The sequence below is a fragment of the Mauremys mutica genome, chromosome 1, assembly GCF_020497125.1.
Source record: "Mauremys mutica isolate MM-2020 ecotype Southern chromosome 1, ASM2049712v1, whole genome shotgun sequence".
Taxonomy (NCBI): domain Eukaryota; kingdom Metazoa; phylum Chordata; order Testudines; family Geoemydidae; genus Mauremys; species Mauremys mutica.
This window is the reverse complement of record NC_059072.1, coordinates 95,337,774-95,349,740: the sequence shown is the minus strand read 5'-3', so window position 1 is coordinate 95,349,740 and position 11,967 is coordinate 95,337,774. Positions and strand designations below refer to the sequence as shown.

At 54.4% G+C, this 11,967-nt stretch overlaps 1 protein-coding gene across 4 annotated transcripts in view; it reads right to left on the bottom strand.

The window, feature by feature from the left end:
* Positions 1-924: 924 nt before the first annotated feature.
* Positions 925-11,967, bottom strand: part of LOC123348464 (beta-1,3-N-acetylglucosaminyltransferase manic fringe-like) — a 50,733-nt gene continuing 39,690 nt past the window's right edge. For all 4 annotated transcript variants that reach the window (XM_044986000.1, XM_044986003.1, XM_044986004.1 and 1 more), the window contains 7 exons: positions 7,765-7,813; positions 6,573-6,675; positions 6,114-6,267; positions 4,352-4,437; positions 3,454-3,619; positions 2,736-2,821; positions 925-2,320 (listed from right to left, as the gene is read on the bottom strand). In XM_044986000.1, the coding sequence (XP_044841935.1) occupies positions 2,260-2,320; positions 2,736-2,821; positions 3,454-3,619; positions 4,352-4,437; positions 6,114-6,267; positions 6,573-6,675; positions 7,765-7,813 (705 nt within the window). In that variant the 3' untranslated portion in view covers positions 925-2,259. The remainder of the gene's footprint in view (positions 2,321-2,735; positions 2,822-3,453; positions 3,620-4,351; positions 4,438-6,113; positions 6,268-6,572; positions 6,676-7,764; positions 7,814-11,967) is intronic.

Below are 11,967 nucleotides of genomic sequence, written 5' to 3'. Positions count from 1 at the left end.
ATGGCTTTGATTCATGTGGTTACTGGGCTCCCGTCACTGTGCAAGGAAACCATTATACACCCAGGGAGAGGTAATTGTTATCAGCAAGCCCTTGTTCCTGGTCATCAGAGAGGAGTTTCCAGATGAAAGGGTGCATTTCTTGTGACAGAAAGCAGGACTTGAGAGCCGTCTGCCTCTTCAGAAGTTGATCACTGACTGGAAGAAATGGTTGGATTGGAAAGTGACAAGAGGCCACTGTATGCCTCTAAAAAAATCAAAGCACGCTTTCAATTCTTGAACCCTCTCTGCCCAGGTGGAAACGCCTTTGAAACGTGATTTTTTTAACCCTTCAATATCCTACACAAGGGTCTGCAGTGAAAGCCAGGACAATTGTAGTTCCTTTGCAGGGGGTTGGGCTGACCGGTTTGCAAAATGGTAAAGACACAGTGGTGCTCTCCATAGGCCTCTACCACACTGACTGCAATAGATGCAGTTGTGTTAAAGATTTCTCTTCCAATCTGTATGACTCTGCAGCGAGATCACACCGCACTTTCATCTGCATTCTCACAGAACCTTGCCACTGAAAGTGGTTTCTTTGCGTTTTAGCTTTCCCCCAGTCTGCTCTCTGTATGTAAGCAAGGCCAAAATGTAACTGCTATTCATTTCCCATCAATTTTAGGAGGGACCTTTGGGCAACACACCAAGCCCAATCCAGGGCAAGAGACATTCCCCCCCACCCCAGGATCTGGAAACCCTCTGAACAGTCGGCAACCTTGCATGTCCCACTTAAGGTGACCAGATGTCCCAATTTTATAGGGACAGTCCCAATTTCTGGGTCTTTTTCTTATATAGGCTCCTATTACCCCCCACCCCTGTCCCGATTTTTCACACTTGCTGTCTGGTCACCCTAGTCCCACCCCTCCCTCTCACTCCTTCTTCCCCTCTCTACTGCACTGAGCAAGGCGTGAGGAGCAGATGAAGCTGCCCCCTAGTGTCTGGAGGGCTGAAGAGCAGGGGTAATAAGCTATTTACCCTTCCATTTTCACTCCATAGTGAGTTAGGGTTTTTTTGGCATGGCTCTTAAATCCACAATCTCCAATCTGCTCTTGTGTGCTCCTTCACTATCTCCTCCTCCCTCTTCTACCGCATTCTCCCTTTCTCCCACTTCAAATCCTTCTTTAAGTCTATCCTCTCACATCCCCTCCCGCCAGGTAGAGATTGGAGTCTAATCTCAAAGGACAGGCCGGTCATTAGAAAGCTGGATTATCCCGATCCCCAGTGGAGCAGAGAAAAGGGAGAGTGCTCAGGGAGAGACAGAGAGATATCCTCACTTGAATAATGCACAAACCCACACACGCCTCCACACGCCCATCACATGGAAGACTCCTGGAAGAACCCAGCACTCCGGCTCCTGGCCCCCGTCCCCTTCCCCGGGCAGTCCCGGTGCGGCACTTCTCTTGGGCTGATCTAGCACGAAGTCGTGATCACAATGCCATTTTATTGAAACAAATGATCAAAGACTCGAGTTTCTGACCTGAGCATGTAGCCAAACTATCTAAGCAGAGGCTTAGCAAGGGGGCTGGGGCAGGTGGAGCCCTGGCCAGCAGAGGCTCAACAAATGGGAGGACAGAAAAGGCTCTTGTCCAGCATAGGCTCAGTGAGAAAGGGTTTGGGGGCATAAAGGGAGGAGAGGCTGTGCCCAGCAGAGACTGAAGTGAAGGCCAGCCGTACTCCCCATTCACACGGCCCCACACAGTCAGTGTGTGTGGCTCAGGATGCATACAGAGATATGCTCCATCCAGGCAGCAGGGGGCACCAGGTCTCCATCTATACCTGCACAGCCAGCAGCTGCGGCCAAAGTCTCGCTGTGTTAATAGAGGCATAAGGTTACCTCACCCACCTTGTCTCTCTAATATCCTGGGACCGACAGGGCTACAACTACACTGCCTACATTACCAGAGACACATCGTCTTCCCCTCCCGCCTATCCTCACCCCCCACAAGTGTCCCAGAGCCTGTGGGAAACGGGGTTGCATTTGAAGTGTCCCACCAACAGCGTCATTCCACATTTTCACCTGGGCGCCTTCTTGTGGATCCTACCTTCTCACCCTGTGCCGTGCTCAGCAAGCACTGATCCACAAAGCTATTGCTAGCTGCAGCATGCGGCCCCAGGGTGGTCACTGTGAAGGAGAGAGGGAGCACCCAGCGCTCCCTGAGTGCCCCCACACACAACATGAACTGAGAGTCGCTGGCCTGAGTGGGACCCTTTGAGTGTGGGAGCTCAGACGGGCCGCGGGCACCAGGAAGTGTCCGGGTAGAGAAGGCAGTGAAGGGATTGGAACCTGCAGGAGAGAGGAGGAAGGTTAGGCGTGTGCTGTCACAGCCGAATGAAGAGGCGTGGGAGGAGCGCGTCTCCCTGGTGCCCCATCCCACACCAGATGCTCTCGCTCTGCACTGCAGCTAGTGCTCTACACGTACGCCTCCAGACTCCTAAACTTCACAAGGACGTGAGGACGGTTAGAGGTAAGCCCTGGATCCAGACCCAACCAGCGGCAATGTGGGCCCAGCTCCCGCCAGGGCCAAAGCGAATGCCACAAACAATAACAGGGAAGGCAGGATTCCAGCTCCAGCTACACAGGTCTGCCAACGCACCTCACTCCTGAGCAGCAACGTGCCCCTGCCCACGCCCTATTCCAACCCTGTTTTCATAGGAGACTCCGGGAGCAGACCAAACAATCCAGAGACTCAGGGACCCACCTGGAGGGGTCTTCGTGCTGGGAGAAGGGGCCGGCCAGCTCAACAGTGTTGAGTTTCTTCTCAAAGACACCATAGCTGAGGGTGACCTGCAGAGAAAGACCATGAGAAAGGAAAGGGGGAAGTTAGGGATCAAGGGGGCAGCTTTGGCGGCGCTCAGCTTTTATGTGCCTGGGCTATAGATGCTCCCATCACCCCCCGAGCTGGGAGCCACTCTACAAGCTTTGTGCCCCACACCCAGCTCCCCACTGCTTCTCGCCTCTGTCCAGGCTGATTTACAGGGCCAGGCTGCAGGCTTTCACCCCCTCCTCATCTCCATTTCCTCCACATCTCCAGCCCCCATCTCACCTAAGCCTCTCCCCCTTCCTCCATGACATGCAGGGCTATATCACATGGGCCCCATGGGTGAGCAACGGGCACTTCCTCTGGCTCTGCTGCAGCTCCAGGGGGGAGGGCCCTCCCCCTGCTCTTTGACTGGCAGCAGTTTTACTGGCTAGTTAATTGCCTTTTCATCCTTTGCCCATCATTGCAGAGAAGCATCTAGGGATGCATTTGTCTGGAAAACCTCATTGAAATAATGTGCGGTTGATTCAATCAGGGTCACAATTACCGCCGGAGTGACGTGAGTCATTGCCCGCCTGCTCCGCTCCTCTCCTCCCACCCTCTCCAAATCTCTTCTCCAACCTCTCCTTTTCTCTTCTCACTCCCCTTCTCCCCTCACCTGCTGCAGGAGCTGGGGCCTGGGGATCAGCTGAAGGTTCTCCAGGTGAGAGTGGAAGAGCGTGTTGGGGAGCAGACGCCCGCCCAGTTTGCACTCAACAATGTAGCCCACAGTGCAGTCGTCCGGGAGGCGGATGAGCTCTGAGGTGCTCAGGAAGTTACTGCCGCTGGAAGAGAATGGGCTGCATTGATCAGTGGGGAAATACAGACATCTAATGGGATCCCCATCTTGGAGTGGGATGAGAGATCAGGAGCCACTGACCTCAGAGATTCACATCACCCTCGCCAGGGGCGGCTCTAGGTATTTTACCGCCCCAAGCACGGCAGGCAGGCTGCCTTCGGCGGCTTGCCTGCGGAGGGTCCGCTGGTCCCGCGGGTTCGGCAGACCTCCCACAGGCGTGCCTACGGGAAGTCCGCCGAAGCCGCGGGACCAGCGGATCCTCCGCAGGCATGGCACTGAAGGCAGCCTGCCTGCCGCCCTCACAGCGACCGGCAGAGCACCCCCAGTGGCTTGCCGCCCCAAGCACGCGCTTGGCGTGCTGGTGCCTGGAGCCGCCCCTGACCCTGGCTGTGAAGAGGCAGGTGGCTGCCCAGTTCTGTCTGTTTGCACTGCAAGAACTTATAAACAGATACCCACTTACTTGCCAACTCAGCTCAACGTGCATGCAGTGCCCAGCACAGGTGGGGCCTCTGGGAGCTACCACAACACAAATACATGCCCTAACCTACCTGCTCTTGCACACTCACAGCTGGGTAGGCCTGCACTGTGCCCTCTCTTGCACACTCTGTGTGCTCACATACACTCACACCACACACACACACACCCAACTCGTGCATGATCTTCCATGACATTCCCCTGGGTTTCTGATGCTCACATATCTACTGGCTTCACGGCTCACCTGGCCCAAGGTGCCATCTTGATGGCCAGCCTGCGGCTGATGCAGAATCCCGCCCCTCCAGTAGCGAACCAGAAGCGCACGGACCTCTGGGGAGGGAAGAGCAGAGAAAGGGAAGGGGCTGACCAATGGGTGTCACAGTTCCTGTACCTGCAGGCCTCAACACCGAAGCACTGGCCATTAGATACACACACAGACCCAGCTATAACCCCCCTTCTGCACCACAACATGGGGTGGCACAGAGGGGAGCCTGGTTTCACGGCATCAGCTGGTCGAAAATGCCGGACAACTGTGCTACCACCATCGGACCAGAATTCTTCCCTCAGCCCAGTAGCAAGAGAGATGAGGAGTCCAGAGATGAGGGCCGATTAGCTGAACATAGAGGTGGAATTCTCCCCTCACTCAGAGAAGGGGTGGTCAGTCCCACTGAAGCAAAGGCGTCCTATTGGCAGAGCAGTATGGGATGAATCTCTTAGCAGATGGGGTTCCCACTGAGGAGCAGCATGGGTGTGACTGCCTCTCTCTCTCTCTCCAGGCTGTGCATTGCTCAGACTGAGCCCGCACATGCTGTTGTGGTTGAGTGACACAGGACCAGAAAGGGTTAAACAACTTCCAGGCTAATTGACCCAGATTTAACCATATTAGTAGATAACGTTTCTGGTTTTGTGTGTTTGCATAGATATTGCTAGAGGTGAACAATGTATCCAAACAGTTCCTGCTTATCACTGTATTCTGTTAATTCAGAGATCAAAAGGAGATATTAACAGTTAAAGGAGCTGTGACTGGAGTGATATCACTGTCTTGATTTCTTTTTGGAGAATATAGCAAACCACCTGCAAATGGTGAGAGATGGGCAATTGCCTTATGTTAATCCATGTAGCTAATTACCAAAGATGTTTAGGAAATAGGAGGTTACTTCAAAGACACTATTGTTCACCCAAGAACTGCATGCAGTCAAGAGACTGCCCAGAAACTGCATAAAGGGCTCTTGGGATCTGATGCTTTTTATCTCACATCTGCTTATGCTGCATCAGGGGAAGTTTGAGCCAAAAGATTGAGATCTCCAGTTCTATTCTGGGTCACCCTGATACTGAACATTGGATTGAGCCTATGGACTAATTCTGAAAGAATTCTGCAGTTCTAGAGCTGACCGTCTCTACTATGAACCTGACCTAAGGACTCTATTCATGTCTGTATGTATAATGATCTTTTAACCAATACTCTCTCGTTTCTTTTTTTAATACCTTTTAGTTTAGTTAATAAGAATTGGCTGTAAGCATGTATTTGGGTAAAATCTAAAATATTCATTAACTTGGTGGGCACTGTGTCCAATCCTTTGGGATTGGTAGAATTTTTTCATATGATGAACAAGATTTTCAATAATCCTCATCATATTTGACTTAGCTGTCTGGGTGGGAGCCCAAAGGGTGGGTTGCTTTAAGGGAACTGTGTTCTTGGCTTCTGGGTAACCAATAAGATATTATAGAAGCTGTTTTGTTGTGAGCTAAGTATTGGAATAATCACCAGTTTGGGGGATTGTCTGCTCCATTCTTTATAGTTTGCCCTAATTGAGCAATCTCAGCATGGCCTCCCTGGGACTCTGGTCACAGGCTGCATGGGACCAGATTGGGTCCAGTGGAGGCCAGGACTGGAGCCCTCCTCTTTTCGGGGTTTGACAGGACGTGTTCAAGAACCATCAGCTCCCTTCAGAATCCCCAATGAGCCAATCAGCTGCTTGGCCCCATTGAGGTGGGGCAGGATTTACCGTCTGATTGTTGGGCATTGTTTCGGAGGCGTGGATGGGCCGGTTCAGGCTGGGCTTCCCAATGTAAACGTCCTGGGCTGGAGAGTAGGAAGACAAGAGCTTCAAGAGGGCCTGTGGGTTTAGGTAGTTATCATCATCCAAGTGGCAAAACCAGCTGACAACAGATAGGGAGACAGACAAGAGGAGGTTAGGTCAGGAGGCTGCTGCTGACTCAGCTTCATGTCACGGGCCTTATTGATAGAGGTTGTGTGCAGCTACACGCTGATGGCCTTTAATCAGCACCTCTGCAAACTAGACTCTTCCTCATCCTTTCCCAGTGGAACTCCACTCACAGCCCCTCTGAGTGACACAAGCAGCCACCGGTTGGCAGTGACAGCTTCCCATCCCTACCAGCCTGCGGTGGGAAGTTCCCTCCCACGCCCCGGCATGCAGGTGTGAAGGCCACCCCTGTATGCTCACCTCAGGCCACTGGCCAAGAATGCATCGAACTCGGCTGCCATCTTGCAGGAGAGGGCTGGGTGGCTATGCTCTGTGGAGCAGTTTGTGAATATCACATGGTCCCCTGCGGGAAAAAGAGACAAAGCTCCTGGTCACTGCACTCTCACCCCACCCCACCTGCCTGGCCTGGAACAGGAGAACCCTCCGGCCAGAGAGAGCAGCAATCAATCACTGTGTTAATTCAGTCCTGGCCTTCTCACATTCACACCCTGCTCGCCAATGGGGTCCCCACATCTCTCCGGCCTGTTCCCACCCCACTCTTCTCTCTGGGTTCTATCTTCCTATTCATGCAGCACTTTGCTTCACAACCCATACGCTGCTCCCCTAATGGAACACCAGCCTTGCCCTGGAGGGGACCCCGTCCCTTCTGCTGGGCTGAAAGGGGAAACGCTTGTCTCTGTGGGTTTTCAATCCCAGATTTCTCCCCACACAAGCAAGACACCAGCAGGAATGAGCTCACTCCGCACTGATGGGTGGCGCTTAGTCTGCGCCACGCAAGTGATCTGTCGAGGCGCTTGTAGCACTATGGCATGTGGGCGCCTCACAAGCATTAATGACCTTCTCAGGAAGTCAGGCTAGAGATGTGGCATTCCCTTCTGGCTGTAGACTCTCTGACAACAGCACTGTGATACAAGGAAGTACCGTCCTCCCCATCCTGCAGATGGGGAACTGGAGCAGCCAAAGGGGAAGTGGCTTGACCACAGGAAGCCTGTTGCAGAGGCAGGAACTGAACTGAGCTCTTCCAAGTCCCAGCCCAAGGGCCTTAACAACAGGACCCTCCTACCCACCGGTGTCTGGGATGGAAAATAGCGGTGCCCGACCCCCTTGTTACCACCCAGCTGTTCTTCAGGACAGCTGGAATGCCCGCAGCTTCTCCTGGCACGTGCTGTGCCAGTTTCCTGTCTCCCTCCTTTCAAAAGGCAAGCCCATCCTCCCAATTTTTCAGAAGGGAACTAAGCTTAGCTGAGCCTCCTCCCCAGAGTGAATCAGCATCACTCCTGCTGGGGGCTCTGCGGGGTTCATCCTATCACACAGATCCAGCAAGGCACCCTGTTGTGCGTGGGAGGAGGAGAACCAGCCCTCATGCAGGGCCTGATCCAAAGCTCACTGGAGTTGGGGCAGGGGAGCTGCGTGATAGGAAAAGCTGGGTTACCCATTCTCTTCTGCAGGGCTTCGTCTTCTTCATCAGTAAAGACATAGGTCTGAGAAAACAGGAGAGAGAGGAGAGGACGAGGTTACTCCGAGGCCCGGTGCTGGCTCCATTTCTGGCCTCCCAAGCTGTCACTAAGCCTCCCGCCTCCACATTCCGGCCTGTGCCTTTGACATCCTGCGGCTGCCTCCCAGTAGGCCGAGGGAGGTGAGAGATGCTGCCCCAGCTCACTGCTCACCCACCTCTCCTGCTTCTCTTGCAGGGGTGGTGGGTGGATAAATAATCCTCTTAGAGCCCTGTGCCCTGCTCGCAAAAGGCAGGCACGGATCCTACAGCCCCCTCCTCCTCCAGCTGACACCAGTTGCAGGCCAGAGAGAGATTTCCCCTCGGTTCAGGGGACTGAAGGGTAGGGGCTCAAATCCTGGGCCCTCCTCTGCAAGAGGCAATCTGGAAGGTCAGCTCCCCCCCGAGCTGGGACCCCCTCCTGTGTTCACACTGGGAAGGTTCCCTGACAGCCAGGGAACCCAGGAGTCCTGGGGTCAGAGTCCCAGCCGTTCCACTGAAGTCAATGGGGCTATGCTGATTGACACCAGCCGAGGACCTGGCCTCTGGAGCCTTGTTTTCTTCAGGAAGACCCCCAGCAGCTGGCCAGTGCAGAAGAGAAGCCTGTTCTGAGGGCTTCATTACAATATGCACCCTTGTTACCTGCAGTCTGGGGACCTGGTCTTGAGCAAACTCCCCCCTCCCCCCCATGGCCCTGCCACCTGGTGAACGGAGAACTCGGGCAGCAAGCCGGGGGAGGGGAGGCCCAGCTTTGGGGTCTGAACCATGTCAAGCGGCAGACGAAAGGAGCAGCTTTGTGGTCAAAGGAAACATGGGTTAAGAGGGGAACATCTTTTTGTGTGTATAGCAGTTATAGCCCCCTGCTGCTTCTCAGCCCCCGCCCCCTCGGGTCCATCCACCCCCCAGCCCCCAGCCGCCATTCTATGACACATCCCCGTGCCCCAGGGGCAGGGGGGATCACGGCCAGCTGAGAAAAGCTCCCTTCATGCGGAAAATGTGCTTTCAAGGAACTAAAGGGGCTGAAAGAAAGAGACACAAGCCTTAAACAATCTCCCCACCAGCTGCCCGCAGGCTGGTTAAACACAGCACCCGGGCTGGGGGCTGGCGGGAGGAGGGGGAGAGTACAAGGGTATTCAGACAGGCACCAGAGCAAATGGCTCTGGCACTGGGACAAGGGAGCCCACACCACACGCCCTAGCTATCAGCCTGGGTGCCACATCCCGGCTATTGGGCAAGGCGCAGGAGGGCAAAGGGGCCAGAACGCCAAAGGGGGGAAGCCAGGCTATGAACATGGGAACGGGCAAGCCTGGGGGAAGGGATGTGAAGAGGTTGTGCTGACGGGCAGCTGGCACCGGCCGATCTACCAGAGCGACAGGCTCCAAAGCAAGAGGGTGCGGTGGGCAGTGCCAAGACTGCCGGAGGGGAGAGACGCCGGGGCAGGGGAGGGGGATCCCCCCAAGGGCAGTGAGGAAAGCTGCCTCCAGTTCAGCACAGGTGAGGGAGCACTGTTTGGCGAGGCAGTGGTAGATGGGGGCCACACATCTGTGGGGTGAGGGTAAGGGCGAGATCACTCTCCATCCCCACCCCCAGCTCTGCTGTGCCTTTCCAACAGGACCTGGAGAAGCCACTCCAGAGGTGTCAGAGTTCTTCCCGCACTACGCAACCCACCCTCCTCACGCCCATTCATGCAGGTCTCTAGTTAGCAGGGATCCTCTCCTGCCCCCCACCCCTTGCCCTCCACTTGTGTCTGAAAGGTGACTGCAGCAGCAGAGCCAGTCTGCCATCTGACAGCTCCCTCCCCACCCCCACGCCTGGTGGAGTCGCCGGAGAGATGGCCTGCCCCATCTCCCTCAGCGGGGCTGCCCAGGAGGCTGGGGCAGGAGAGAGCTGGGAGGGCCCCCGTTAGAAACCTGGCAGAGGGCATTTGCTCCAGCCTGGAGGTTCGTCTCTCCAGGAGACGCCAGCCTCCGTTATCCACATTGAAGGTGTCTGGAAGGGGTTTGCTGGAGCCTCAAACCACATCTCCCTCACCCCTGCCCCTGCAGGGAACATCCTGCCACTTCCAGACAGGGCCAACTTGGTGCCACTTTTACCAGCTCAGCCAGAGGGAGGGCTAAGGTTCCCTTTGGGTTCTCTGGCCAACTGCTGTGTCTGTCTGGGTTCGCACATCCCGCCTGTCGCCACGGTATCCCAGCACCGACAGCCTGCCCAAGGGGCTTGGGGCCTGCTTTGGCAGACACCAGGGTCAGGCGCAACAGAGCTGGAGTTCAACCACGCAGGGCAGCCCCCCGCTCTCAGAGCCCCTTTCTAACGCATGGAGCTTGCAGTGGCCTTTGCCACTCTTGCTGCAGTGGAGTGGGCTCAGGAAGGCGGAGGGGCCTGGATGCGAGTCTATCCTTCGGTTCTGAGGAGGAGCGGACGGGCGTGGGGAAACTCCAACTGGAACCCAAGTGCAAAGGGAAAGGCTGGAGCCCTTGCTGCCAGACAGCCTCGTCTGGCAAGCTCCCCCTGGAGCATATATGCCCACGGCTGGAGAATAAGGACCAGGCTTTGGGCCTGCACAGCCCATGCTGCCACTGTGTTCATTAGCAGCATTGCAGTAGTGTGTCAGGACTCCCGCCTGGGCTCCATCATGCTGGGCACTGTGCAGACAGACACAAGGACAGTCCCACCCGAGAGAGTTCACACTCCAGGGTTTAGACACCATGCAGCAGGTGAATAACCTGACAGACAGGAGTGAGGGAACAGGCCGGGATCCGGGGAAACTGGAAATGTATGTCAGGGCCAGCATCAGTGTCCACCCTCACGAGATTAAATTTAGCCCTTCTCCTGACAGAGCCAGCCCTGAAAACACAAACCCATCACCGGGGTGAAAGCTTGTCACATACTAGCCCTCAAGACAGGCAGCAAAGTCCAGTGCACAGGAGCACCGGGCCGGGACTCAGGATACTTGGGCTCTGCTCTGCTATTCCCAGCTCTGCCACTGACCTCCTGGATAAGCTTGGGGAAATCACTTCCCTGCTCTGTGCCTCAGTTTCCCCTCCCATCCTTTGTCTGAGTTGTCTATTTAGGCTATCAGCTCTTTGGGGCGGTGTGACGGAGCGATTCTGGCGGGACCCAACTGAGAGTGCCAAATCAGGACCAATTGCTCAAACAGGGCAGTCACAGCCCTAGGCTGGGGTTTTTCCACCTCTAAGGCCAACCAAACCAGCCAGACAAAAAGGACTTTGGTCTCACCCCACTGGCTAACCACAAGTCACACAAGCAATTTCCTTAGACACTCCAGTCTCCCAGCATCACCACCAGTGCACTCGTCCTGGGGATGAATGGTTATGAAAACCAACGCCCCAATAAAAGAAAACGGTTCCCTCGATCCCAAAGGACCAAGCCCCAGACCCAGGTCAATATACACATCAGATCTTACCCACAAATCACGCTGTTGCCAATCCTTTAGAATCTAAAATCTAAAGGTTTATTTACAAAGGGAAAAAGGTGGAAATGAGAGGTAGAATTGGTTAAATGGAATCAATTACATACAGTAATGGCAAAGTTCTTAGTTCAGGCTTGCAGCAGTGCTGGAGTAAACTGCAGGTTCAAATTGAGTCTCTGGAATACATCCCCCCTGGGATGGGTCGTTCAGTCCCTTGTGTAAAGCTTCAGTTTGTAGCAAAGTCCTTCCAGAGGTCAGAAGCAGGATTGAAGACCAGATGGAGATGAAGCATCAGCCTTATATAGACTTTTCCAGGTGTAAGAATCTCTTTGTCTTCACTGTGGAAATTTACAGCAAAATGGAGCCTGGAGTCACATGGGCCAGTCCCTGCACTTTGCTGAGTCACAAGGCGTGTCTGCCTTCTCTCCATGGGTCCATTGTGTAGCTGACGGTCCTTAATGGGCCATCAAACAGGCTAGGCAGAGCTAACACCAGCTTGTCTGGGAGGCTTCCCCCAGAAGCACAGCACAAACTTGAAATACAGACAGCATAGAGCCAACATTCATAACTTCAACTAAAAATGATACAGACATATAGACAGCATAATTATAATCAGCAACCCAGAACCTGGTCTTAGACACCTTATATGACCCCCTTTACTTAGGATTTGGAGCCACTACAGGACCTTGGTTGCAACCCATGTTCTATATGGT